The sequence below is a fragment of the Tenrec ecaudatus genome, chromosome 9 (assembly GCF_050624435.1).
Source record: "Tenrec ecaudatus isolate mTenEca1 chromosome 9, mTenEca1.hap1, whole genome shotgun sequence".
In the NCBI taxonomy this organism is placed as follows: domain Eukaryota; kingdom Metazoa; phylum Chordata; class Mammalia; order Afrosoricida; family Tenrecidae; genus Tenrec; species Tenrec ecaudatus.
Genome location: NC_134538.1, coordinates 81281899 through 81308853, shown reverse-complemented (window position 1 = coordinate 81308853; position 26955 = coordinate 81281899). Strand labels below are relative to the sequence as shown.

The 26955-nt window shown below is 42.1% G+C and overlaps 1 protein-coding gene across 1 annotated transcript in view; it reads right to left on the bottom strand.

Annotated features, from left to right (window-relative positions):
- Window positions 1-26955, bottom strand: part of SKAP2 (src kinase associated phosphoprotein 2) — a 177423-nt gene that overhangs the window by 35360 nt on the left and 115108 nt on the right. Inside the window, exons 7-9 of the mRNA XM_075558259.1 lie at window positions 20580-20704; window positions 19643-19706; window positions 19192-19335 (exon numbers count right to left, since the gene is read on the bottom strand). Coding sequence (XP_075414374.1) covers window positions 19192-19335; window positions 19643-19706; window positions 20580-20704 — 333 coding nt within the window. The remainder of the gene's footprint in view (window positions 1-19191; window positions 19336-19642; window positions 19707-20579; window positions 20705-26955) is intronic.

Genomic DNA, 26955 nt, shown 5'->3' with positions numbered 1-26955 from the left:
AGTAGGTCCGGTGAGTCCGAGAATTCACATTCCAACAAGGTCCCACATGATGCTGACAATGGTGACAGCAGGGATGCATTTTCCAAACCACTGACCCACGGCCATGTCTTCTGAGTATCTCCTTCTCCCATAATTTCCAGTAATTGTGTGCATGTAAGAGAATTAGAATATTATCTCTTCAAATATTATTTTCTTTTCATGTTTCAACATATTATTATACCTCACTTAATAGTAACCAGAATCCAACCTACTGGTGTCAAGTGGATTCTGACTCACAGTGAGCCTGAAGGACAAAGTAGAGCTGCTCCTGGGGGTTCTGAGACTATGAATCTTTATGGGGCAGACAGCCTCCTCATCTTTCTCCTTTAAAGCAGCTGTGGATTTGAACAGCCAGCCTTGTGATCAGCAACCTCCTACATAAGCCAGTGGGCTAAAAAAGCAACAGGAATGTAAACAAAGTGTATTTTCCAGAAGTTCCTATCACAAACTTAGGCAAGTCCATTCAACTCTCTGAACCTTGATGTTCTCATCTATAGACCAGTAAATACAAAATATACTTTATAGAATTATTGTGAAGATAAAATAAAGTTAAAGGAATAACCATGATGTCTACCACATATATTTATACTAAGTTTCTGAGACTTATACTAAGACTAGATTCTGAGACTGTACTAAGTAACTCTTTCCAAGGGGAGAAAGCCTCATCTTTCTTCCTCACAGCAGCTGGTGGTATTCAAACTGCTGACCTTGTAGTTAGCAGCCCAAGGCATAACCCACTATGCCACTAGGGATCCTTCCTGTGTAAGACTCTGTTATTGAATTAACTGAATGGACCTATTACCATTGCATGCAGTTTATGAGAGAGTTAATATTCAAAGTTCAACTCAAGACCAGCAGTTCAAAACCACCAGGCACTCCACAGGAAAGCCAAGGCTTTCCATTCCTATAAAGAGTTAGAGTTTCAGAAACCCACAGGGGCAGTTCCACCCTGACCTAGAGGGTCAGTCTATGTCAGAATCAGCTGTCGGGCAGTGAGTTTAGTTTGTGGTTTGGTTCTGTGTTAAAAACTCACTGCCACCAGGGCCCCTCTCTGTGTCAGACTCTATTTAATTAATTAAACAGTTATTTGAACCTATTACTGTTACATGCAACTTAAGAGAAAGTTAATAGTCACAGTTCAATTCTTGATGTCAAATTGATGATGGTTTTTAAACACCCTTCAGCGACAAAACAACTTGGCTAACTCTGTTTTTAAAAATTACTCCACTGGAAAATAGTCTACACTGCTGGGAAACAGAAAGAGAGTCCTGTCTATGAGGACCACAGAAAGGGTTTGTCCTTAGCATATTTCTTTGCCACTGAAGCAGCTTGCAAACGGAAACCGTCTCCTACCACCTCCCTCCCAGAGACTGGGATAATGAAAATGCGGACGTGAATCATGCACTTCTGTGCTGGCCAACAGCTAAGATTTGTTCATCCACAGTAAGACAGCATCATTTCCCACTCCATTTGACTGTGGTAGCACATGAAGAATGTTGCAAATTAAAGCATTCTACATAATACAAAAGAATGGCATTCTCAAAATACAAATTCCCATTTATCTATAAGGGGTTCATCTACAGACTTTCAGTATGATGCTTTTAATTCTCTGGTGCAATTTTACAATTTAGACACATTTATGATAAAATATAGTGTAATGCCTGGAAAAGGCCGGATCTTCTAGAATTAAGAACTTTCTTGAGAAAATGGCCATCGTTGTTGATTCCAACTCACAGTGACCTTACAGGACAGCATGGCGATGCCCTGCAGGATTTCCACTGTTGCCATCTTTTTGGAAGCGGGCTGCCACACCTTTCTTCCAGAGCGCATCTGCTGGGCCCAACCCACTGCCGCTTCGGAGCGCACCTGCACTGCAGAGAGGCCCCAACAAGCAGGGAGAGCTCGCAAAGGGAAGTCAGGCACAACGCGCACCTGGTGACGGTCTTGGCGTTCAGATGCGTTGCACTGGATATTTTTCAACGTCTCTAGGAATAAAAATTTGGGCTTAAAGCCCAACACACTTGCTCAGTTTGGGCTCCCTAAACTCTCAATCGCAAAGTTTCTCTTACTTGGGTTCTAGAAATAAGGCCAGCATAAATAAAGACAATGACTGCTCTTTGTAAAGAGTCAGCGTATTCTTATCGTGCGTGGCGTGCAGACCAGATCTGATTTATGTCAGGTCTCCCCCAACAGTGTCTCAGGGGAGTCAGTGGAGTCCATGCGTCCATCTGGAAGACAAATCCTTGCCGTCTCAGGGATCTAGGGTTTAGCCAATCTTGGGACTCCAAAATGGACCCAGCTTGAGCTCCAGCATCGCAGGCCTGTTTTCTCGTGCCAGAATCACAGCTGCTTAAGATACTTTTTTTCTTTTTTTAGTTAAATGTGGCATTTTATCAACTTTTCCTCACATTTTTAGTTAAAATAAATGTTAAACTATAATTGGGAGTATTAAAATACAATTTCGAGTTTTAGTTCCATCTAATTAAATAATGCAATCAAACATGTAAATTTAATGGCACGCCCCACTATCATACTTAATTAAAAGTTCATTCTGAGTTTATTGTCCGTAGTAAATCATTGATTTAAAGAGAACACGCGAAATGACATATGAACTTTCCTGGACAGCAAAACTAGGAGTAAGTTGTTAACTATCTGAATGCAGTTTAGTCACATCAGTTACTTATTTCTACTGCCACTAAAGAAAAGTAGTTATCAGCCAGCTATTATTGCAGAATTTGGGCAGTTATACACAGTTTTAACAAGATCCCTTTCTTTAGCTTTCTAAATTAATTTCTAGATTAAAAAAAGCTCAAGAAGAAAAATTATCTCAATATAGCTTGCATTCGCGAGGAAATATAATACACTACTTGGCGCGGGTCCACAGGAAAAGTCTGGCTCCCAGATGCTTCTTGCCAGCCCACGGTGGATTCAACAATGTTTAACCAACTGACAGGGTGTGCTCACTGCACTGATGACACAGTGAGCCAGTGCTCAGCAGAAGCCTGTCTCGTGGGTATTTTCATATATTAAAAAGTAAACTCAAACACAAAACAAATTGTTCACACACACATATTCAGAACCTACATGATTCAACACTATTCATTCAGCTTCTTTATAGAAGTCGCCACAATTATGTGAAAATTTACAAATTAGGCTTATATGAGTCTAAGAAAATAAGCATGGATTTTTTTCATTATTGTGCTAGTGTTTTTGAAAATAAAAAATACAAAGCTGAATTTGGTTACCGACATTGAAAGTCCAACAGCAATTCTTCCCAGCTAATTGATTAACTGTCTCCACAGCTCATTCATTATATTCATCCTGATTTATATTAATACCCAGGGTTTCCGAAAAGCTTGTACCTGGTGGCTAGCATTTGTTTCTATTAGTGTGATGCAAATAAAACTGCCATTATTTCAGGGTCTTTTTTTTAACCTCCAAAAGCAGTGATTTTCTAAGATTCATGGTAAAGTAAAACTTCTTTCAAAATCTTGGTACCAAATTTTGATACCAAAATGGTAACTGATTGGTTTTTAAAAAAAATCATTTTTGGGGGGGCTTTTACAGCTCTTATCAGCATGCATCCATTGTGTCAGGCACATTTGTACAGTTGTTGCCATTATCAAAGCATTTTCTTTCTACTTGAGCCCTTGGTATCAGCTCCTCCTTTGGTAAGCTCACTTTTGTTCGGATTGAGAATATCTCCATCTCTTCAAAGCTGGCTTGTAAGTGCAGCTCTTTCTTCTTCTGGCATACGGCTGTTCTGAGTCTATAACTCAGTGTCACCAAGCTGACCCCAACGCACAGTGACCCTACAGGACAAACAGAACTGCCTTTGGGGAATTTCCAAGGGTGTGAATACCTAGGGGAGCAGAAAGCTTCATCTTTCTCCCCCAGAGCTGTTTGGGGGCTCGAACTGCTAACTCTGAAGTTAGCAACCCAAAGTGTAACACAACTACATACTACACGGGCTCTCCAAATACCTGCATATGTAGTACATTTAAGCACAAACAAAATACTGCTAACATTTAATATGAAGTCGGCGGTCGTGAACATAGCCAACGGTGGAAAGCCATGATACAAATAAAATTACTTTGAGTGATTTTGGTGAATTTTCAGGTGACAGGTTTCTTTGAGATGATATTTTCTCTCTTAACAACTTGTGTTGCACAATGTTTATAACATGTAAGTTTTGCAAATCAATAGTGTAAAACTGGGTTGCCTTTCTGAGAGAGAAAATTATGATCCCCATAGGGAACAAAGTAAGCTGTTTAAATTAGAAAGATTTCATTTCCGTGGAACGCTAAGCCCATTTCAAGATATTCTCTCAATTAAACACAATAGCCTGGTTTGAAATGCAGACATGTGTTATCCTTGCTTACAAAATCAAAGTGTATATAATTGGAGCTGGAGAAGTCTTCACCTTGAAAAAATTCTGGGATACGCTTTGTATATGCAAATACCATCCTTTCCATACACAGCCATTTATAATTACTTAATTCATAACTTCAGCAGCTTTGTAAGTCTTCCTTCATCAACTGAATAAAACTTTAATCCTGTGATAAGAAAATTTATGTTTCACAGATAAAAGTCCATCAGTACTCGAGACAAAAATTTTTGACACTTTGCACATCTGCTGAACTGCTAACAGCCTGGTCATGGGATCAAAGCCACCACCCTCACCCCCAGAGCAAGCTGAAGCTGTCTATTCCCGAAAAATGTGCCTTCGGAACCTGTCTCCAGGGTCATGCAAGTCAAAACGACTGTGGCAACAGGTCTGGTCCCCTGGGTTTGCGAGCACAGACCTTGCCTAAGCTCAAACTTTAGTTGAGGTTGACATGAATTCAAGTTGGCAAATCAGGCGCCTGTGGTTACACCAAGTCTCTATTGTGGTACGTTTGCAAGAATGGATTACTGACAACTAGAAATTTCACTTCTAGTAATATGGTCAGCCAGACTGAAACAAACCTGCCTTCCCCACGTGCTCAAAGGAGTGCACCGCTATCTGCAGGATGGGTTCAGGCTCGTGTCCTCTGGGTCCCTGAAGAGCAGAGAACGGAAGCGAGACGTTCGCTGGCATAGGGCAGCGGCTGCAAGTCCGCCTCGTCTTTCCAAGGCTCTGGAAGGTTGGTGGTGAGAGGGGGGAAGGGCGGAGCTTCCTGTGAGAAATCAAAACTCCAAGCCTGTACAATGTGCGATCCTCAAGTGTAGTATTCCCAAACCAAGAAGCTCAACATTAAAAATTGTGAAACCCCTGGGGCGCTGGCAGAAGCGAATGTAAAACCGCTCAAAAGGAGCAATTCCCAAGCCCAGGGCGCACAGAGCTCCCCCAGGGGCAAGGCGAAAACCTGCGAAGCTGGCAAGGACTGGAGCTAGCGTCAAGAGGAGATGTCAAGTAAACAGGCAATTACTCTGTGGCAAGCGCTAACGGAAGGCAACACAGAATGCTATGGGAGCACGGAGGAGAGCTAAGAAATTAAGGAAAAGTTCAAGGAAATGCTAATCTTGATTTCCATGGCGCTGCAAAGCGAGCGGCTGGAAACCTGCCTTGTGCTCGCCAGGGCCCCTGTGCTTCCCTCAGTGAAGGATTGATCCCGCGTGAATATTTGCTGGGGCTTCAGACCATCTGGTTTTTAATGTCTCGAGCAATGGGGTTTCTTCCACCACTTCCTTTGGAAAGTCTTTTCTGGTGTTATTGTTGGGGGTCGGGAGAAGTGTTATGGGGCTGTGAGGCTTTACCTTTGCTGCTTATCAGTTTTCTTTTGGGCCGGGTGGCTTTTTTCTGCATAACCATTCCCTATCATTTGTTGTATTTATTTCTCTCTAACAAATCACGAGGTACACTGGTCAACCTCAGTGACATAAAATAACTTGCTAACTTGGATGCATGAATAAATGAATTAATCACTTCCACAGAAGTTGATTTTTCTTTCCCCTTGTTCTCATTTCACTTTTTCTTCAGCCTTCCTTTTCAGTTCATTTATTAAGGTTTTAAATGATCTCTTCGGAATACCTTCAAATTGGTGTGAGGCTCTCAGAAAATATGAAGAGAAACAACTGGGTTCAGAAGCACATGTTTTTCAAGTGTCTAGACATGTGCATTCATAAGCTCGTGTGACGGGGGTTTTCTGAGGGGGTGACCTTTTTTTACAGTTGTATCTGAAGCAATAGAGGGAGAGATTCTATTTTTCCTATGGGTGTCGGAGACCTTCGCCTTGACCTTAATCAAGCTCGTTTCCCTGCACGAAGTGAGATAGACGGGACTTTTGAAAAGAAAACACAGGCTGATTAGAGAAGCAAAGGGAGGTTATCTGGCTACAGGAGAACGTAAGAGGTAATGCAGAATCAGGAGCTTGCACAGTGTGCCGAGAAGGGAGCCTGCTTAATAGACGGAAAGGGTGTGGAGTGGAGAAGGGAAACCACGGGCTTATGTGCTGGGCACTAGCAGTGGCCTGACTGGATCTTGACCACGACCTGCCTGTTTTCTAAACCAACCTGTGCGTCCTGCGTGCCCACTGAATCAAATGAGCAGCTTGGCAGGGAGTAATGGTAAGCACTTTCCCCAAGCATTAACTGATTCTCCACCTTGGTTCACAGTCCTTTACGGGGCTGGAGCAGCTTTCCACATCTGAGTTTATTTTCAAACAGTAAGCTTGCTATTTTCTGACGAGGCACATTGAGTCCTCTGATTTTTGTCCTTGGAGATGTCAGCTTTTACAAACTGTAGCTAAGATCCGTGCTCCTTAGACCTACTTTATCTTGGGACTTAAAAAAAAAAGAATGGAAGCAAAGGGGAATGCCATTTCCTGGGGAATGTCTTGCCTGAGATGACTAACCTACCATAGGGAACTTGTAACTCAAGTTGGCCCGTTGTTCACGGTTGATAATCTATCTTTAATGGTTATAAAAGATGGATAGTACTGAGACTTTTCATCACTCAATGTATTACGTTTCCCAAGTTTATTTATTTGAGACTGTGCCCACTGGAATCGTAATGTTAGATTTTAATGAAGTTTCGGGGAGTCAGTAGGCAGCCATACTTCAGTATGTCCCTGATAGCATACTGCAAGATAGGATTCTGCAAGAATTTCTGGTATTTGGAAAAGAATCGCCATATCAAGATTTGGTACTAATTTAACTAATGGGTCCCTCAAAATAAAGTCTTCCCCGTTATTCATGGAAGAGTAATCGAGTCCTTATGAAGAAGGCCCTTGTCAGAGCACTCTGGTGGATGCCCAAAGTATATGGTTTGAACCCTGCCCTCAAGGAGCTTATAAATAGAATAAAGGTAAGTGTTTCCACTGGGTAAAGATCCAGCTATTTGCTGTTCTACTGAATAATCCCATGAAAAGCAAAATACTAAATTTTACTGAGCAGTTAATAACAGCGTACAAAAAGACAAAAAGCCCCGTCAGGTGTGATAAACCTTCAGGTAACTGGTGCTACAGCAGTACAGAAGTTTCTTGCTGCTGGGATGTGTTGGGAAGATGGGATTCGACCTGGACCTGGAAAGGGGCAGGCAGGGGATCTAGTTAGCAACCGAAGAGAGAAAAGAGTACTCCATACAGAGGGAAGGTCTTAAGAAAACTGTGAAGGTGGGAAAGCCCAGGCTAGCTGGGAAAGAGTGAAGACTGAGTCGGTTTGTTGCAGCTGGGAGAGCTGATAGGAACAGGGACTGGGCCAGAATGCTGCATTTCAGCCAGGCCATGAAGACCTTTGAATGCCAAGGGGAGGTGTGGGGGCTATAGGCGCTGGGGCATGGAAAGGCAGGTGGCACTTTGGAGTAGCAGAGACATAAATGGCTTAAAAACTCTATTTTTCTTGATGATGTTTTCCTCCTACTAAGTTAGTATAAACTAGCTCTGGTTTATAAGGGAAGGTTCTGTACTTTTACAGAATATGTCCCATGGACAACATATCTGAATATGAGTATTATGCTCAGAATGCTGAAGGGTTTGACATGACAGAGTAATCAGTACCATGATACTACACTGTGTTTACTGTTAGATCATTCCATACATTCCATACTTACAAGAACACTATGCACCACTGTAACAAATACACAGAATCAACAAATGATGGTTTCCAAAAGCATGTTGATAAAGGTTTTAATAAGTGTGAATGGAGAAGATATGGTCAAAGTGAACAATAACACTACTGAGCTCTGGACACTGAATTTATTTTTGTGGGGGGTGGGGTGGGTGGTTATACACATCTCAAAAAACCCTCACTGCCATCAAGTCAACTCTGACTCACTACAACCCTACAAAGGGCTTCTGAGGCTGTAAATCTTGACAGGAGCAGAGAGTCTCGATTTGCCCTTAGGCGTGAAGCACTGACCACACAGGCAGTAAACAATCCCAAACTTATCTGACAACATCACCAAATCTCTTTATACATACATCACTCATGCATTCAGTTTTTTAAAAATCCTTTTCACATGTGTCAGCATATTTGATAGCTAAGGTCAAAAAGCTTCTTATCATAATGCTGCTGAGAAGTAGCACAATTCTTAGTTAGGATTTTGACTTCCAGAGTCAGAGTACCCAAGGTCAAGTTCCAACCCCACCACTTCCTAGTTTGTGACTCTGTTAGTGATTCTGTGCCTTGGTGTCCTTACTTAGACAAGAAAGTACTCATACCAGAAACTACGTATGCATATCCAACAACGTACTGAACTGGGTACGTCTTAAGGTCTCTTCAGAGTGTGGAAAAGCAAGGAGGTTACTTTAAGGGCTAAGGTGCGTCTAACTCAAGCCATGGTATTTTCAACCGGCTCATATGCATGTTAAAGTTGGACACTGGATAAAAAAGACCAAAGAAGAATCAATGCATTTGAATGATGGTGCTGGTGAGGATTATTGAAAGGACCGTGGACTGCGAAAGGAACCAACAAATCTGTCTTGGAAGAAGTACAACCAGAGTACTTTTTAGAGGCAAGGATGGCAAGACTTCGTCTCACGCCTTTTGAACTTGCTGTCAGGAGAGACCAGTCTGTGTAGCGGGACAGACAGCGTGCCTGGTAAAGTATCAGGGCAGCAAAACTGAGGAAGACCTTGGCAAGGTGGACTGATTCAGTGGCTGCATCAATGGGTTCAAACACGTGAGCGATTCTGAAGATGACACAGGACCAGGTAGTGTCAGAACTGACTCGATGGCACCTAATATAACAGCAACCTTATGCTTATGAAACGAATACACTGAAAGGACTTAGGAAAGTATCTGGCATGCATTAAGAGCTCGTGTTAGCTATCACTGTTATCATCCCCACACACTTTAAGTTCTTTGATGAACAAACTACCCTGTGAAGACGTTTTGTTCTGCTCTGATCATATGCATCTACTTATAGCGATAGCTACGGCATCTAAGGTTACCCAGGGAAAGAGTATAAAGGAGCAGTTCAAATTTAAAATTTTCTTCACACGGGATCATGAGTGGGCAGCCTCTCATACTTATACATGTCAGCCTCACCTCTGTAACTGCACGCATTGTTTTAAAGTGCCAACGAATAGATCTGGCAGTGACCCTGGATGGGATTTCTTAGACTGCAAACCCTCACCAGAGCACATGCCTCATCTTTCTTCCCTGCAACAGCTGGTGAGTTTGAACCACACGACTGTGATAAGCAACCTACTACCTAATCCACAGTGCCACCATGGCTGCTCCCTGATGCGCACAGGGCTGCTCGAAAGAGCAATCCTGGAGTGACAGGCCTGATGGGGAATGATCAAGGGTAAGGTTGCATAGAGAAGAGGTATAGCTGTAGCCCAGGTGGGGACGGAGCATGGTGGTGGGGCAGGAGGAAAGTCAAGGGAGAGGGAGGAAGGAGCTGGGAGTCAAGGGGCATTTATGGAGGTCTAGACAAAGACGTGTACATGCAAACATATATATGAGGATGGGGAAATAGATCTAATTGTCTACATTTATAGGTTTAATATTAAGGTGGCGGAAGGACCTTGGGCCTCTACTCAAGCACTCCCTCAATGCATGAATACTTTCGTTTATTAAATTGGTACTCTATGATGCTCACTCTCCCAACACAACGGCTGAAGCCAAAGTGGGTGAACAAGTAAATGTGGTGAAGAAAGCTGATGGTGCCCGGCTATCAAAAGAGATAGTGACTGGGGTCTTAAAGCCTTGAAGATAAACAAGCGGCCATCTAGCTCAGAAGCGAAAAAGCCCACATGGAAGAAGCACACCAGCCAGTGCGATCACGAGGTACCAAAGGGACCAGGTATAAGGCATCATGCAAAAAAAAAAAAGTGTGTGTGTGTGTGTGTGTGTGTGTATATATATATATATATATATACCACATTGAATGAAGGGGGAAGTGCAGAGTGGAGACCTAAGGCCCGTGTCGGCCACTGGAGATCACCTCATAGAGGGGTTTAGGAGAGGAGATGGGTCAGTCAGGGTGCAAGGTAGTACCAACGAAGAGCACAGCTTTCCCCCAGATCCTGGATGCTTCCTCCCTCCAACTACCATGATCCGAATTCTACCTTGCAGGCCTGGATAGGGCAGAGGTTGTGCACTGGTACATATGAGGGCTGGAGGCACAGGGAATACAGGGTGGATGATACCTTCAGGACCAAGGGTGTGAGGGGCGATGCTGGGAGAGTGTAGGGTGAGTGGGTTGGAAAGGGGGAACTGATTACAGGGATCCACATGTGACCTCCTCCCTGGGAGAGGGACGGCAGAGAAGGGGGGGAAGGGAGACTCCGGATAGAGCAAGATATGACAAAATAACGATGTATAATTTACAAAGGGCACATGAGGGAGGGGGGAGCGGGGAGGGAGGGGAGAAAAAAAGAGGACCTGATGCAAAGGGCTTAAGTGGAGAGCAAATGCTTTGAGAATGATTGGGGCGGGGAATATATGGATGTGCTTTATATAATTGATGTATGTATATGTATGGATTGTGATAAGAGTTGTATGAGTCCCTAATAAAATGTAAAAAAAGAAAAGGGAAAAAAAAAGAAAGAAAAGAAAATGATTAGGGCAAAGAATGTACAGATGTGCTTTATACAATTGATGTATGTATATGTACGGACTGTGATATGAGTTGTATGAGCCCCTAATAAAACCTTTATTAAAAAAAAAAAGAGCAATCCTGGCTTCCAAAGGCTTGCTTGATCTGGCCCTCCAAGCCCTTCTCTCTGCCTGGCTCCCTATACTCCTCCTCTCTGGTTCCTGACCACTGTGCAGTCTCCTGCCTCAGGGCCCTGGTGCTTGATGGCCCTTCCACAAACAGTGCATGGATATGTATGTACAGTAGTTACTTGTTTCGGATAAGAATTCTAATGAAGTCCAAATACAGGGAAACAAATCTATTTATTTTATTTAAAAGAAAAACAAGATAAAAGGTCACCAATGCTTAATTTAAGCTAGACTAGATCTTTTCCCAGTTTGTTGAAGGCTGCTCACTGATGCTCTAACTCAACTGCAACTCTTCCTGAAGCCAGGGAGTAAAGACTGCTTCTATTTGTCACTGACATTTTGTGGAATTTGTCCCTTCTTCTATAATCATTGCTTTAGAGCAATCAGTTGGATACTCTTAGGACCTATCTGCAAACAGTGAAGTCTGATGCTCTCCTCACTCTGTAAACTCCCCCCACCCCCGACCACCAACATAGGCACAGACAGGCAGACATGCAAACAGGTACACACATACAGAAACACCCACACCCACAGGAAGGTAAGCTAAACACTATTGCTCTAAAATCACAGCGATATGATTTTATTAGGCCAATATATCAAGATGCAATGCCACTGTTTGTCGACACACCCACCATCGTCCAGCTCGATGCACTTCCACGGGCAGGGTTTCCACCTCTCTAATCCTTGCCGAAAGAACTCAGGGCTCTTCGATTCTCACCACCTCAAAACAGCAGTTATCTTTAAGGGAGTTCACTTTTCCATGTTCTTTGCATTTGGTGAACAAAAATAAATCTGAAGGATCACAATCAGGGCTGTGTGTGTGGAGGGGTGAGAGGGGTAGGGCCTGCAAATTAAATTCTCAATGCAGTTTTCCATTTTTTGGAAAACTTCTCAAGGAATAAGCCCTCGTGATAGTCATGTGTCTTTCAAGAAAACCTCCCAGAAAGGACAAAACACAGTCATTATAAACTCTCTGCCTTGATTTAACTGGCCCAGCAGATCTCTTTGGAAGGTACTGTTTGGACTGAACCTTGGTCTCTGGATTATATTGGTAAATCTAAGACTTGTCCCCAGTTACAATTCATCCCATAAAATTGTCTTAATTCCTTTGGGCCTTGCTTAGAAAGCTGATGAAAAGATCGGCTCCGGAACTAACTGATCTCCGGGGTTGCTTTTGGCCCCATGTTGCAGAGAGCGCGCGCTGAGGTCGAGATGGCCACTTAATATGGAAAACTGCCACCCCATTTGCAGGAGCGGTTTCGCATCACTGGTGGCTATTCAGATCACTGTGGTCGTCTTCCTCCAGCTTCTGGACTTCAGCCACTGTTTCTTTATTCACGAGCGTGATGAGCTCCCTTCTCACGGCTTCTCTTTGAGGTTTTCTTACCCCGCACCCCACAGAAAAACACTCACTACCATCGAGTCGGTGACAATTCACAGCAACCTCTTTCAAATGCTTGCTCCATCTATGACTAATGCTCTGCACGGGCGCAATCTCCCAAAACATGTTGCAAAATGTCAGCAGTTTGAAAAGATGTCCACTTGTGTTTTGGTAACAATTCGATGTTAGCCATGATCTCAAAATAACTTTTATCCATGACACACAAAAAACTTTTTTTTTTTTTAATTTCTGTTCGAGAATCAAGACCCCGGGGGAAGGGGGCTGCCTGGCCCGCCACCCCCCTTCCTGCCCTCCACCCAGTCCAGCCTCCTTCAGAACCCCCCTCCCACCCTCACCCCTGGGATCTCAAAGGGCGCCAGCAAGCCCGCCCTCTCCTGCCCCGCCCCGCCCTGAGGGTCCGGGTCCTTCCAGCCCTGGCCCCCCAAGTGCCCAGCGCCCACTCCTCCAAAACTCTTCTTTTTAAAAGGTACCCTAATGAAAGACTAAGACAGATGTGTTACTGAGAGAACCTGTCTGCAGCCATCGACGGATCAGAGATACGTCTAAAAATGTTTTGCTTGCACTAAACCCATTCATGTATGAACTGAAGCCTTAGTAGCAATACTTTTTTAAATGAAACTTTGTATTGTATGAACATTTATTACATATATCCAGTGTTACAAACATCCATTATATATAAACACCCATTAATAATTGAAATGTGGAATGTACGAAGTATGAGTCTAGGCAAATTGGAAGTTGTCAAAAATGAAATAGAATGCTTGAAGATAGATACCTGAGCCATTAGTGAGCTGAAATGGACTGGTACTGGCCATTTTCAATCAGACAATCAGATTGTCTGCTAGGCCACGAATGACCAGTTTTATAGATGTGTCATTGGATGCACTGTCGAAAAGAATATTTCAAGATTTGTCCTACAGTACAAATAGGATAACATATAACATTCATGTGCCTATTAATATAACCATTATTCTAATCTACCTACCAACCACTAACACCCAAGATGAAGAAATTAAAGATTTTTACCAACCTCAATAGTCTCAACTTTTCACCAAACATGAACTTAAGATACAAAGACGGAGCGAACAACGAGATAGGGAAGAATGAATATCCTAAAATTGACTGTGAGGATGGCTGCACAACTCTTATCAATGTGCTAAATCATTGAAATGTTTGGTATCTGATTTGTTCAAGAAATTTTTTAAATAACAAATTTTGTTTAAAGCTCTCTGTCTGAAGTGGCAGTGACCAGAGACCAGATGAATGAGAGACTGGCATGAAGTCTTAGAGGTACGGCATGGAGACTACAGGATAACTCTTCCTCATCTGGCCCGAGACTGTGAAACTGTGAGGCAGAGGGACAGGCAGGCTGGCTTCCTGGCCCATGGAGGCAAAGGCCAAGGGACCAAGTGGCTGAAAGACTAAGAACCAGAGAGAGAGACTTGGTTCCTCTCTGAGGAGACAAACCGCTGTCTTCTAAATGTCTGCTGATCCTGACTTGTGGTAGGTAGCCTATTGACCTCTCTAGTAAATTCCCTTGTGTGTGTGTGTGTGGGGGGGGGGGGTCTGTCCTGAAAATTACTGGTGAATGGCATGAGAAAGTCGATCAGTTTGATAAGGGACAAAAAGGAAGTAGGAAGGAACTAAAAGGGTAGAAATAGTAAAATGAAGGACCTCGTTTCCGCTCAGAAATTTTTATGTGTGTTTTGTACATGAGCAAATGGATAGCTGAAATCATCAAAGTGCTTACTTAGGAGGGGGGCTAAAAGACTTTCCCTTTTTTATTTTATGCACATCAACTATATTTAAGGTTTTCCCAGTGGGCATCTTTTTGTTTAAAACCGAGAGAGAATCTAGAATTAAGAGTTAACAAGAACAACAGGGAAACGGACAGGAACTCCTGGACAGTGGTGTCTCACAGGGCTCCCTCGCTGAGCCCCGGCCACCTCCAGGGGAGACCATTCTTCCCTGCACTTGGGCCTCGTTCGCCTCCGCAACACTCAGGAGACAGTGAGGGGCAGCAGACAATACACAGTGCCAATTTCAGGGAACCCCCAAACCTGTTCTAATAGGAGCATCAGAGAGGTTGTTGGGCTGCAGGGACCCATGTATGTGCACATATATGAAAACATACACATCTAACCATATAGTTTGCTCACTCCTTTCTTGACTTTCATAGTTCATTCGCCCCTCAGACAGACAGAACTCAATGCCGTGTCTTGAAGTAAACGGCGACAGCCAGGTCCAGCTGGTCTCTCAGAACCAGGACCATGCTATACAATCCCAGTTTTCTGCCACGTCCACACAAATGGCTACAGCGCTTACACGGAGCTCCGTATGAGACATTTACCATGCCATCTACTGGGACACAGCACTAGCGCCCTTGGCGATTCCATTGTTCAGTGCCATCGTTTAAAGAAAAAACGCCCATTAGCAAGTTGCTGAGACCAAATGCATTAAACTGGCTGACTATGTGCAGTTCTGAAAAAGGCAACTGCATCTTTCCCATTGCATCCCAGGGGGAAAAAAGTAGTGTCTGTGGCTGAATCAGGGCTTGCCGTTACTGTGAATGGTGTTAATCACAGAGGGTGCAGTGTCCTGTAGCCTTAAGATTGACGTGATAGTAATGTGACTAACAATGATGCAGAGGGGGAAAGAAAGCTATTTGGGGGAGGTCCTCACTGAATTGTTCTCACAGATGTGCACTTGATGGAGACGACATCCAATTCAAGCAGCCCTCGCGCTATTACTTTTATGTATATGACACACAGTTCCATTGAAAAATTGTAATAGCTGTATTTTATTTCGTGGTCTAGTGTAGCAGCAGAAAGTTGCGCTAAATAAAATTTTTAAATGTAACGGAATGACTACATGAGAAAACATCCTTGTCTAGCCCTGAAGAGTTCGACCTGGCATTATGATACAAAAAAATAAAATAAAATGATGCTTTAACAAACTAGGTTAACGGAATTCAAAATGTGACTTCCGTTTTATTTTGCTGTCTTCTCTAGTCCACTGACCAAAAGACGTTTCAACTGCCATTCTCCAGAAAGATACGGACTTAACAGTCGAATGGGTGGTTACCATCCCGTTACTTGGCCGACTCTATTTCTGTTGGTAGCTAGAAAAATTCTCTGCCCCTTGACTCGTCACCACTGCACAATTCACTACATCAAAGGGGTTAAATGAAGTGACATATACCTGGAAGAACTGGGTTGATTTCGGATGCAAATTTCCAGATGTTGTTCTCCCTTTCAAAAATCAATCAAAACCACTGCTTCTCTATGTTCCTAATGAAAAAACAACCAACGGATTCTGGAATTTGCTTTAAGCCAAATGAACTCATTGCTGTGTTATGAAACAGATCAACACACTTTGGTCAATGCATTAGCTGTGCAAAGAGGAACTGTCCTGTGTTGATATCACAATAGAAGCAAGCCTGACCAGCCTAAGCCAACAAGTCAGAAGACCTAAAAGCTTGTCCAAGCTTTCTGGTCTGTCAGGAAAAGCCAAATACCTTTAATACTCTCCAGAAATGATGCTCTTTCCGTTCTTTTCTATAAATGTAGAAATGCCTTAAAAGCAAAGAAATCTTACAAATTCATTCCTATTCTTTTATGACGTTACTTAAAAATTAATGAACAAGAAATTAAAGAGAAGCTGCTGTAATAAAGTTAGAAAATTCTAACTGAAAAACAATTACAATGAGACTATTTACACTCTCATAGAATTATAAACATTTTTCAAGGGAGATTTCGCTATACAATTTTTAAAACAATATTTTCATCATACTCTTGAGACTTAAACACTGCAGGCTTACTTTATATTTTGCGATTTAAAGTAGCATGCTGAAGGCCAAAGAGTCTCTTCAGATGCATTTGTGTGTGTCACATCTTTCAACTGGGAGGATTAGTTTTCAACTGTATGCAACTGACAGAAAACTGCTTTGCAATGGTGGTACTAATTCTGGGAAGTTAACCAGTCAGAAATGCCTCAGAGGTACGTATACAGGGGTTTGGGGGTTTTTTTGTTTTGTTATAAATCTGGAAAAATATCAACAGTTAGCAAAATGTGCTCAATATTTTTCCACTGTGGTCACCCCTCCTTCACAAAATATATTCATATTTCATAGATATGAAATCCTGAGGATATAAATACATATATATGATATAAAAGTTTAATTTCAAGTTTTAGCTGATTAATCAAATAAAAGCTTTAATGCTAAAGAATCAACTTTAGGGCCTTCACTAAGAAAAATTTCATCTCGAACTACTGGCTCAAACTGGAAAAACTTGCTGAATTGTGCAGATGCTGAAGTGGCTCTGGGTTGCATGAGGGATGAGACATTCCACAGCTGCCTGACACAGCTTCCTGCCCAGGCACGGTCCCAGGCTCTCTCTGGCTCCATCACGCTTTACAGCAAGTGGGGATGCGGGGCAGAAGCAAAGGGATCCCAGAGCAGCTTAAATTTTGCCCAGTTACTTGCTACAAGAAGTAAGCTTCAGTGCAACCACTTATTTCCAACCATGTGTGGCCCCTGAACAACAACAAGATAAGCAAGAGCGAAAGCTGTTCATGAGCCTGAGATTTCAAGCTGGCTACCAACGTCTTCCTAGTGTCTTTGGTATGGAAGCGATCTTCAATATTTTCTCTCTCCCTATTGTATTTTGTTTCCTCCTTTTGGGGGGCATGGAGGCTACAGGTAAGGATGGTTACATTGAAGAATCACAGGATTTAATTAACATTTAGAACAACAATTGTAGCATAATACTTAATATGTAGCTTTGATGAGATGAAATGTATCTGACAATAATATCATGTTTAAAATACTACACTCTTCTATTTTACATTAGTATCCATTCTCACAACACGCCAAAGATTAAATGAAATGGATACAGCATGAATAATAACTAGTAGTCAGAGAATCCTCTTCTTGACTTGCGGATAACTGATGCTCTAACACATGCCATTTCTTAGGATAAGCCAGAAAGGAAAGAGCTAATAAATATATCTCTGCTAAGAGACTAGGAACAGAGATTACTATTTCTGCACAAAGTTACACTTCCATGTGAATCAGCATCTTCTAGAGCAGTGGTTCTCAACCTTCCTAATGCCATGACTCTTTCATACAGTTCCTCAGGTGATGGTGACCCCCCCAACCATAAAATTATTTTCGTTGATCCTTCCAAACTGTAATTTTGCTGTTATGAGATGGGCGACCCCTGTGAAAGGATCATTCAACCTTCAAAGGGGTCATGACCCACAGGTTGAGAACCACTGTTCTATAGTACCAAAAAAATCAATGTTATCTACCTATTTCCAGTAGTTTTCAATATCTTACATTTATAATATCATAAGCATTCATTCTTATTTGGTCGGAGAACCATCACTGTACCCGCATAGAAGCGTGCATAAGTACCTACCAGATACAATGTTGAAAACAATAATGGTAGTGATGTCACCATTTATTTGCTTGCTACAATTCAAGCTCTATGCTGAGAGTTTTAAATACAGTATCTCATTTACTCCTCAAATGTTATCATTCTCATTTTACTGATAAAGACATTGACTTTTAAGGTCTCTGAACTAGTAAATTGTAAACCCAGAATTTGAACTTTTTGACTCTAAAGTTCATCTAGTTATAGTTACAGTGTTCTGCTGACTGGATTTAAAATGGCATTTGTACATTAACTTTTAACATGTTAATTAATTTTGGAATCTTTACGGTTTGGGACTATGTCATTAAATCCTTCTGCTCAGAGAAAAATAGCTTTCCACGAGATGTAAGTAACTTTACTTATCCTACTTAGAACCCTTTCTTTGCTTCCCCTGTTTTCTGAATAGTCAGAAAAGGCTCGTTTCAACCTAGAGTGACAGTGGTACAATAATTCTCTACCTCTTTTTCCTATTCCAAATGTCCTCTTTCACATACAATCGCAGATGCTTGTCTTTGTCTGCTTTAGGCTGACCCTCGGAGCTACGCATCAAGGAGTGAACAGATCGTTTTTAATTGACGCAGCAGATACTGAGGCATGTCAGCACTACACCATCCCCGAAAGTTTTCATTAAAAACCTTCTGTTCCACACTGATGCTGAAAAATCAAGCAAGAAAATCTTCAAGCTTCAAAGGGCCTTTGTTTATAGTTCAACAGTTCTCCTAGACAAGTGCAGGAAGGAAAACTCCGTGAAGCAGAAGTTGATGACATATGGGGTGTGCACAGAACTGCTGGTCAATGGCGTTCCAAGATGTACAACTAAAAAACGATGTGTGAGTTGGTGGGGGGGGAAACAACAACTGTAAAGCAAGTCAATTTTTTAATTAAAAAATTATGTAGCATAAACAATACTAATGAGCCCAAAGCCCCAAGAGGGTAGGATTCTATCGGCATGATTCTAACATTCTACTCACTTTTCATGAACGTACATCCACCGCGTCAAATACCTCAAGCAGAGCCCTTTGTGTAAAATAGTTTTGAAGATTTTCTTTGCCCTTGTTCTTAATAGCTCATCATTTCTACTCAAGCTGCCAATTTGACATTTTTTTAAAAAAGAGTGCACTAAAATTTGTAAATGAATCACCAAAAAATAAATACCTGGAAGCTCTTCATAAATTTCATCATCTATTGGCTGTTGGTGGCTCGATGCTGGACTGCTGATTGGTAGAGGATGATCAACATCATCATACAATCCTCCTCTTTCATCTTCATCATCCACGGGAATAACATCAGATTCCATATCTAGAAGGGCATGTTTCAGAGAGGAAAATTTAAGTGGGTGCAAAAACATTTTTCTAAAACCATATTTCCTAAACCAATGAAGCCCTGTGCGCCACTTAACTCTTTCATTGAAAAGGTTTTTTAATATTGACTGAAATGTAAATTTCCAAGTTGCCACTGGTTCGCATAGAAGGGATGCTTTTACAAATCTCAAGTGAATGGGCTTTGTTAATTTCAGTCCCCAGAGCTTCTTGTATGTGACGACCCAAATCACTCAGTTACTCGGTATTAAAAGACTATGATAACTTGTTTAATTGATCACTCTTACCTTGTAGCACAAATTTCAGCTGCTGTACCCATTCCTCAGCATCTTTTGGAGAAGCTGCGGTAAACTAGTAACAAGCAAACACCACCACAAAAATTACCACGGTAGCAATGGAAGGCATGTAGCATTCTTATCATTTCTTTCAGACCATTAGTAATTCTTTTCATGTCTACTGGTACTTTTCTTGCAAGGATGCTTCTTATAATGTACAGTTAATTTTGACAAATTTATGTAATTGAAGCAGAGGATGATGGATTTGAAACTCTGATCAGCAGCTGGCAGCTGTGCCGAGAAAAAAAACTGCTTCTCTTCATCAATGTCAAAGACAGAACTGATGAACAAAATTTGCCCTTGACAATTAGAAGACACCCATGAATTTCTTCAGACTGCTGGGTACAGTTTTCTTAAAAATGTTCTTGTCAGATTCCAACACACTACCTGACAACTTAATTAACTGGCTTTCAACTGCAATCTCAGATATTTAAAACTTATTAAACATACATTCCAAATTGATGCCTAGCTGATAGCTCTCGAATTACAGAGCCCATGCGTGCCTTTCTACCTTCATTTTCTCTGCACCCCTAAGCAATATGATATGCATAAACACTCTGATATTTTTCTTTTGATAATTTTACTCTTTCTATTATGTGATTCAGGAAATCACACTATTCCATTAAAACAGATATGAAAGGCAACATTTGGAGTAATTGATAAACGACATGTGCTTGTTCTTTTTCAAGAAGATATCGCTTGCACTAATCTGAGACAGTCAAAAATGTATTTCCTCTCCTTGTATGAGTGCTCAGTGTATAAAACCAGTGTTTTTTATTACTATTAACATGTCAGGGAGAATTGTTTCAACAAAATGCTAATGTCTTCTCTATAAATGAAATCAGGGCATTTTATCAGCTTAATTCCCAGACGACATAAAGACTCCAACCTGATAGACCCGCTTGTCAGGAGCGGAAATCTCAAAGCAGCAGTCCTTCTTGGCGTCCTTCCTCAGGGCCTGGTTCATCTGGACGGAGTAGCCGTCTATCGCAAATTCACCTTTCTGCTGCTTGTCTGGTGGAGAGAAAACCAAAGTTAGGATTTCCGTCCCTAGAGTAAATATAAATGCTCAATTATCTGTTATTTAGATTAGCCTCGGCAGTTCTTGGAAAGACTATTATTTGATCACATTATGCTTTTAAAAGTCTCTGAATGCTGCTTTTTATTACAATATGATAGAAGAATTTGAGATGGTGTATCTAAGATAGATATTAGAACCCATAAGCTGCAGTTTTGCTAGAAAGAAAACCCTGAAAATCCAACACTCTTACCTAGGGGGAAAGCCAAGAACTATGAACTTGCTACAAACGTCCATAACAAATTGGTATCTCTTTCCAATATGGTACATCAGCTGGAAAGCCTATGTATTTGAAAATTTGCTGGGCTTTATTTACCACACCTTAAAGTAAAAATTTTAAAAGATGTGAGGAGAAAATAAGCACTTAGGTGGGAGAGGTATGGTAATGAAAATATTGCAGCTTTAGTTGCAAAAACAAGAACTTTTTTTTCCAATTCCTTCAGTGACCAGTCGAACTAATAAAAACACGTTTGGACTCCAAGGGGTATGTATGATGTGTTTTAGTAAGAGTATTTTTTCAAAGACAAGTAAAGGAATACAGCAAAGAATTTAATGCTCTGAAACTGCAACTAAAAGGTGGTCAGCTTTTCTGTTTTACCTGGTTGCCCCATTGTGATAGAAAAGCTGCATAAGTGTAGGCTTCCTTCCTAGTCAAACACACAATATAAAAACCATGTGAGAAGACAAGCTGTGTCTTTTACTGAGCCCTGGGGAAATAGAGATGTTTCTCTATTGTGGGGCAAAGGAGTCCCTGCTCAGTACACTAATAAAAATATAACTCCTTTTCTTACATACACTAATTTAATGCCTGAAGTAACATACATTTTTAAAAGGTTATGGGGATCTACTTTTGTTCAAAACATCAAATGAAGAAAGTGTGACTCAGAAATACCTGACTTACACCTGAACAATCTAATTCTATTGCGTGATAATTTTTATCTCTGGTTGAAAAATCATTAAAATTCAAGTCTGAAGTTTACTTTGTGGAAAAGTCTACGGTAAATATATGAGGTCCAGAAGGAAGGTTTCCTAACATGTGTTTTCTACAATATTAATAGATTTCTGGCAACTGACGAATTAAATAAGATTTAACCAACTGTGTTAATCCAAGCCTTTTGGGGGGCCCTTAAGAGCAGGCGTCCTCGAAGAGGAAAGTAAAAGTAAATAGAGGAAAGAACTAGGTGACAAAAGGTATTTATAGAGGTCCAAAGACTGGAATGTACATATGTAAATATATTTATATGAGTGTAGGGAAACAGATCTATGTGCATGTATTTATAGGTTTAGTATTAAGGCAGCAGATGGACATTGGGCCTCCATTCAAGCACTTACTCAATGCAAGAACACTTTGTTCTATTAAACTGGCATTCCAGGATGCACACCTTCCCGACACGATTGCTGAAGAAAAATGTGTGCATAAGCAAATGTGGTGAAGAAAGCTGATGGTGCCTGGTTATCAAAAGATATAGCATCTGGGGTCTTAAAGGCTTGAAGATAAACAAATGGCCATCTAACGCAGAAGCAAGAAAGCCCACATGGAGAAAGCACACCAGCCTGTCTGACCACAAGGTGCAGAAGGGACCAGTTACCAGACATCAAAGAACTAAAAACCCTATCAATGGGTGCCCACCTCCCTGATACGATCAATGAAGACAAACGTGTGCATAAGCAAATGTGGTGAAGAAAGCTGATGGTGTCCAGCTCTCAAAAGATATAGTCTGGGGTCTTAAAGGCTCAAAGATAAACAAGTGGCCATCTAGCTCAGAAGCAACAAAGCCCACATGGATAAAACACACCAGCCTGTATGACCACGAGCTGTCAAAGGGATCAGGTATCAAGCATCAAGGAACAAAAAATCGTATCATTGAAAATGTGGGTGAGTGCAGAGTGGAGACTCAAAGCCCAATGGTAGCCAACCGGACACCCCTTACTGAAGGGTTGTGGGGAGGAGATGAGCCAGTCAGGGTGCAGGGAAGCAACAATGAAACATATAACTTTCCTCTAGTTCTTAAATGTTTCCTCCCCCTCCCACTATCATGATTCCAATTCTACCTTACAAATCTGGCTAGACCAGAGGATGTACATAGGTACAGATTGCAACTGGAAACACAGGGAATCCAGGACAGATGACCCCTTCAGGACCAGTGGTGAGAGTGGCGATACGGGGAGAGTGGAGGGAATGTAGGGTAGAAAGGGGGAGCTGATTACAAGAACCTGGGTGATGGACAGCAGAGAAGGCGGGGGGGGAGACGTCGGACAGTGTAATATATGACAAAATAATAATAATTTATGAATGATGAAGGGTTCATGAGGTAGATGGAGTGGGGAGGGAGGTGGAAAATGAGCAGCAGATATTAAAGGCTCAAGTAGAAGACAAATGTTTTGAGAATGATGATGGCAACAAATGTACATATGTGCTTGACACAATGGATGGATGGCTGGATTGCGATAAGAATTGTATAAGCCCCTAATAAATAAAATGATTAAAAAAAAAAACAGGTGTCCTCAAACTGCAGCCCGCAGACCACATGCGGCCCGCCGAGGACATTTATCCAGCCCACCGGGTGTTTTTGCCCCATTATTTTTTTTTTTACTTCAAAATAAGATGCTTGCAGTGTGCATAGGAATTTGTCCATAGTTGTTTTTTTTGCTTTTTTTAAAAACTATAGTCTGGCCCTCCAACGAGTGTGAGGGACAGTGAACTGGCCCGTGTAAAAGTTTGAGGAGCCCTGGGTTAGAGTATGTTCTCCCATGTCCCTAGCAGCACAGGCCACAACAGCAAGAAACTGGAAGCAGCCCAAACGCCCAAGTGTAGAAGAATGGAGAAAAAAGCTATGGTACTCACACACAATGGAACGCTGAACATCCCTAAAAACAGTGATGAAAGCATGAGACCCCACATGACATGGAAGGACTTGAAGCCGTTATGCTGAGTGAAGTAAGTCAATCACAAAAGGACAATAGTGAATGAACCCGCTACCATAAGGAGAAACACCAGGTAAACAAATCTTAGGGACCAAATCCCAAACAAAGAGGTAGAAAGTCTGCCTACCAGTCATGAACTCTGCAGCATACATCACCCCCCTTAGGTGCACTTCAGAAGATCCACCTTGAAAGAGGGAACCTCCCATCAGCAGGGTCACTCCTTCAAGAGGCGAGAAAGGGCGTTGACCATCCACTGTCACTATCAACACTGAGAAGAGGCTGGGACAAACCAACAGGCCCTCTACAGACATGAGAGGCGACCTCACTGGAAACTCAAGTTAAAGCCAGGGGAGGGTACACCTACATTTCCAAGGAGGCTCTGGTATTTCCGGTAGTGGGTAGGGTGGGCACGGGGAGAACAATTGTGGGGGTGACGGCTGTGGAGTTAGGACGCACAAAGGAGGACCAGCGTAGAAAGCGCAGGATGCTGCTTAGCCTTCTCGGGCGGGCCTGAGAAGGGGCGTGGCATACTGTTTCTCTATTACCATGGCTCCCAGCATGCTGGTGAGACACAAACCCCACGAGTCAGCTCTGTGCACAATTTTATAACCTTATAGGGATACGTTTTAGAACAAGGAAGTAAGCGCCGTAACAACTGATTAGCTAATGCGCCTTATATAAACTGTGTAAAGACAACAATAAAATAGATCTGCGCCGCCAGAGCCTGGTCTCCGGAGTCCGTGTGTGCGCATGTTGGTCCCACACAATTGTACATCAGGAAGGGGGGATAAACAGTAACTCTAGGGAACCTAAGAGAATAAGATTGGTTTTACGTTCCTGGGTAGAGACTTTGAATACATTTCTACCCAACCCTGGATGAACCACACCATGGACAAAACACAAAGATGACCTTAGATCAGTGGACCTCAACCTTCCTCATGCTTCCACCCTTTAATACAGTTCCTCATGTTGTGGTGAGCCCCCAACCCTAAAGTTATTTTTGTTGCTACTTCATAACTGTCAGTTTGCTACTGTTATGAATCAGTCGACCCCTGTGAAAGGGTCATTTGACCCCCCCAAAGGGGCCGCGCCCCTCAGATTGAGAACTGCTCGCTGCTTTAGACGCTGGCCTTACAGGGCCACACCAGAAAGACTCGATATGGTAGCCAGAACGAACAAATTAGGCCCAACCTCAAAACTACCTGTAGTCCTTGGACTTAAGACTGAAACTCCATGACGGGAAAGGAAGCTGAAGATGGCCACCCCAAGGTGGGACCCCTGGCTTAGTGGGCATCCAATGAAAGGAGACCCCAAACCACCATATATTTAGTACATCTATGCTCCCCTTGCCTTAATGACAGCTACTAATCTGATAGGCAAGGATCTGCGCTTGTAAAAAATGTTTCTGGAAATGTTCCCTTAGCACCAACACCGATGCTCAAGTAAACAGAGGTCAGTCAATTAAGAATTCCATCTGGGTGCCCGGCTAGCAAAAGAGAGAGCATCTGCGGTCTTAAAGGCTTGAAGGCAACCAAGCGGCCATCTAGCTCAGAAGCAACAAAGCCCACATGGAAGAAGCACACCAGCCTGTGCGATCATGAGGTTTCAAAAGGGATCAGGTCTCAGGCATCAAAGAACAAAAATCAAATCATTGTGAATGGGGGGGAGTGCACATTGGGGACCCAAAATCCATCTGTAGACAACTGGGCATCCCCTTACAGAAGGGTCATGGGGAGGAGACAAGTCAGTCAGGGTACAGTGTAGCAATGATGAAACATACACCTTTCCTCTAGTTCTTAAATGCTTCCTGTCCCCCACTGTCATGACCCCAATTCTACCTTACAAATCTAGCTAGACCAGAGGATGTACACTGGTACAGACAGGAACTGGAAACAGGGGGAATCCAGGATAGATGAACTCTTCAGGACCAGTGGTGAGAATGGTGATATGGGGAGGGTGGAGGGAAGGTGGGGAAGAAAGGGGGAGCTGATTACAAGAATCTACATATAACCTCCTCCCTGGGGGATGGACAACAGAAAAGTGGGTGAAGGGAGACATCAGACAATGTAAGATATGACAAAATAATAATAGTTTATAAATTATTAAGGGTTCATAAGGGAGAGGGGAGCAGGGAGAAAGGGAGAAAAAATTAGAAGTTGATACCAAGGGCTCAAGTAGAAAGCAAATGCTTTGAGAATGATGAGGGCGACAAATGTACAAATGTGCTTGACATACAATGTATGGATGTATGGATTGTAATAAGAGTTTTAAAAGACCCGAATAAAATTATTAATAAAAGAGAAGAATTTAATCTGTACAGAGCAACATCACATGGTGTGCAGCTCACGGTTGGATTGTACTTACATAAACTCTTCATATCAACAGTATCTTAAACTCTAGGACAGCAGATAAATTACTGATGTTACCAATGCAGTGGTCTTATCCTCAGGGAGATAGCTCATAATGTTTTTCTTTGTGTGTTTTATTTTGGAGTTCTCCGTGCCTTTTTTGTTTCTGTCTTTGTTTTCTTTGGTTGTTGTTCTTGTTGGGTTTTGTTTTTGATTGTGTCATAATATGACTGCCAAAGTAAACAAAAGTTGTTCATAGCTCATGGTCAAGCAGATGGATTCTGGGATCCCACTTAATTCTAGCCCCAATACATGAATAGTTATTACACCATGGCCCTGCTCAATACCTGACACCATGAAGAGATAAGGGTGTTACAGCAAAGTATAGTAAAGAAAGCAGATAGTGCCCAGATTGGATTAGTGTCTAGGATCTTAAAGGCTTGTATTCAAACAAACAGCCATTAAAGTGAAGCATCAACTAAGTCCACATGGAAGAAGCACACCAGCCTGTGATCCAAAGATGATGGTAACGAATTCCATACACGACGAAGGTAAAAGTATCAGAGCTTAAACTGTGAACACCCCGTTTGCAGAAAGCTATGACAGACCGTGGGGAACCAAAATCCAGCTGCAGAGTATCTAATTAGATTAAGTCTCTGGCAGATCCCCTCTGCCCACAGCTACACTATCAGACAGAACTACTGTAAACTTGATTATGGCGGATCATAGTACTCTATAACATCATCTTTGGCCAGCTGACCTCCCTTTCCGCCTAACCTACATTTGCTCTAGGCTTAAATATTTCTCATCTGTTCCATGACAGAAATTTCTTCTCTGGCTTTTAAAATATTGTTGGTGGTCTTTTAGCATTATCATTATGTGATTATTATTTTATTCCTGCTCTGTTTTTTTTT